At 52.0% G+C, this 2419-nt stretch overlaps 1 protein-coding gene across 1 annotated transcript; it reads left to right on the top strand.

Annotated features, from left to right (window-relative positions):
- Positions 1-6: 6 nt before the first annotated feature.
- Positions 7-847, top strand: LOC105310708 (MLX-interacting protein-like). Its single transcript, XM_011386837.2, has 2 exons — positions 7-173; positions 415-847. The coding sequence occupies exons 1-2, from the start codon at positions 7-9 to the stop codon at positions 515-517; spliced, it is 270 nt and encodes an 89-aa protein (XP_011385139.1). The 3' UTR covers positions 518-847.
- Positions 848-2419: the final 1572 nt, after the last annotated feature.

Below are 2419 nucleotides of genomic sequence, written 5' to 3'. Positions count from 1 at the left end.
CACTTCATGGTGTCGTCGCCGCACCGAGAGCACCCGCCCAAGAAAGGCTACGATTTCGACACGGTCAACAAGCAGACGTGCCAGACCTACAGCTTCGGCAAGACCAGCTCCTGCCACCTGTCCATCGACGCCTCGCTCACCAAGCTCTTCGAGTGCATGAGCCTGGCCTACAGGTAGGGACCCGGCGACCCCCGGCAGGCCCCACCTGTCCAGCGGGACATCTTCCTTTGACAAAACACGCGTTGGGGGCTGGGCCGCCTGAGGATCCCCTTGACTTCACGCATTCCCTTTGGGTCTCCTTCGGGAGGGTTTTCGGGTCTGGGGTCCTCAGCGGAAGCGAGAGGGGCTGGGGTCCTGGCCTGTCCCCCTGTCAGCAGTGCTTGGGTTCTTCCGGCTTCATGTTCCCGTATCCAGGCCCTCCCTTCCAACGTCCCGAGGCCGCCGATTTTGGCAAAGAAAGAGGCGTAAATACTGTCTGCACCTTGTGTCACTCGACTGTATCCACCTCTTCGCCTGAACGCTTTGTGTTGCCAGCAATATCGAGTCGTGGTTGAGACCACCTGTCCAGGAGTGGGTTAAGCTGGCTTCCAGCCTTTAATGGTTGTGTAAGATCTCCCGGCCCCGTTTCCTCCTTTCTGAAGAGGGGATGACAGTCGGATCTGCCTCCACGGGCTGTGGTGGGGATGGAAGGAGATAGATAAAATGCTTATTCCCGTGTCTGGCGCAGAGCTAGATGCTCCGTAAATGTCAGCTCCTTTTTTCTGTTCTCCCAGCAGAGGAAGGCTGGGTCTCCTCACACCCCCTTCATTGGGAAGCCCTCTCCCAACTTGCGGAGTGGGGGTGGGGGTGAGGGGGGCGGGCTGGGTGTCTCCTAGGAAGACTTCTGGGGCCACAGCCGTTGGAAGTGCAGTCTGTCCTCCTGGCAAGTTGGAGGCTTCTCCGTCCGGCCCTGAAACGTTATATGGGGATGTCAGTGCTTAGGGCAGGCATCCCAGGCACCATCCTGACGGGTTCCGCTGTGGGCGAGGTCTCTTTCCAAGTCGCAGAAGTACCTGGCCCTCACGGCTTAAAACACCTTTCCACTCTCTGCCTTCCTCAGTGTGTGTTCGGTATTTGCTTCAGGTACCTTCTGCCTCAGCAGAACTTTTTGGGACCAGCTGCAGTGCAGAGCAGACCCAGCTCATGATAGGATCTCTGCTAAGTGGGGGTTATTGCTTTAGTAGCTGGACTGTCTTAGGTCTACTCTGCAGGCAGCACAGGAAAAGTTTCCTAGGAGATTCTAGAAACTGTAAAGAAGAGTAGGAACATTCCTCCCCTCCCCCTCCCGCTTTCCCACATTTTTTTTTTGGAGAGCCGTGAGCCCGGAATATATCCAAGTTAAAACATTACACATTTACCTGAAGTTAAAACTCTAGATACACAGCACCGGGTGACATTTACCTCCTGTGGAATAAATGATTAGTCAACTTGTTCCTTTGTTATGTTCCTGAAATGCCCCCACCCTCCCATTTCCTCTCTCGAAGCTTTCCTTAATGGTTTGTTTGCCGGCGGGATGCAGGAGGGGTTACCCGTTGGCTTCCCCCCAGCCCCCTGTGGTCCAGGGTCCGGCTGTGCTCAGCTTCTCTGGCCTTGCCGCTTGGAGCTGCCACTGAGCCTGTGAAGATGTTCTGTTCTTTTTCTTTTCTTCTTTTCCTTTTTTTTTTTTTTAATTTAAAACCAGTGGTATTGAGATTGCAGCCCCCTACCTTCTTTTAGCCCTGCTAACTCCATCTCAAATTTTAAGCACTTTCATTGGAATCAAACCCACCTAGAATGTAGCATATGCTCCAGTGTGAGAGAGCCCTTTCACACAAAACTAGAGGTGAAAGACAGGAATGTGTTTTATTAAGAGAACTTAATCCTCTTCTTTATTTTAATATAAACTCCTCCATGTACAGGGAGAGAATGGATGACTGAGTAGCAGGAGGCATGGGTTAGAAAGCTCTCGCCTAAGCTCTGCTAAAGGAAAAATAAACCCTTTGCCTTCAGTTTGGATAACCTAAAGGCATATTAAATAACACCAAGGAATTTTAGTAATGGCATTTCCCCCCCCACTTCTTTCAAAAATACTTTGGCATTGGCCGTTTCTCAAATAACTGTCTTCATTGCAAAATGTACCCTTAGTTTGGTTGGAGGCTTACCTTGCTCTCCAGCACCTCCCGCCCCCTGCGTGCACCCGTCCTGCCACTACAGGCCCCCGGTGGATAGATATCTGCCGAGCGATTTCTCATGAAGATGCTCTTTGTCTCTGTGTGAAGCTGGTTTGGACAGCCCTCGAGTCGAGCTGGCAGTGTGGAACTTTGGTACAGATTGACAGAGGAATGACTCAAAACCAGTTTTCTGGGCTGGAGCCTCTGGCACAGAAAGCACGAGAACCGAA

This window comes from Pteropus vampyrus, unplaced genomic scaffold (genome assembly GCF_000151845.1).
Source record: "Pteropus vampyrus isolate Shadow unplaced genomic scaffold, Pvam_2.0 Scaffold9727, whole genome shotgun sequence".
NCBI classification, from domain to species: domain Eukaryota; kingdom Metazoa; phylum Chordata; class Mammalia; order Chiroptera; family Pteropodidae; genus Pteropus; species Pteropus vampyrus.
The sequence above is the reverse complement of the archived record's forward strand: the minus strand, read 5'-3'. Positions and strand labels throughout refer to the sequence as shown.

Coding starts and splice junctions, on each gene's coding strand:
- LOC105310708 (XM_011386837.2), top strand. CDS start 7: ATGGTGTCGTCGCCGCACCGAGAGCACCCGCCCAAGAAAGGCTACGAT. Junction 174..414: donor TGCATGAGCCTGGCCTACAG/GTAGGGACCCGG, acceptor TCCCGTATCCAG/GCCCTCCCTTCCAACGTCCC.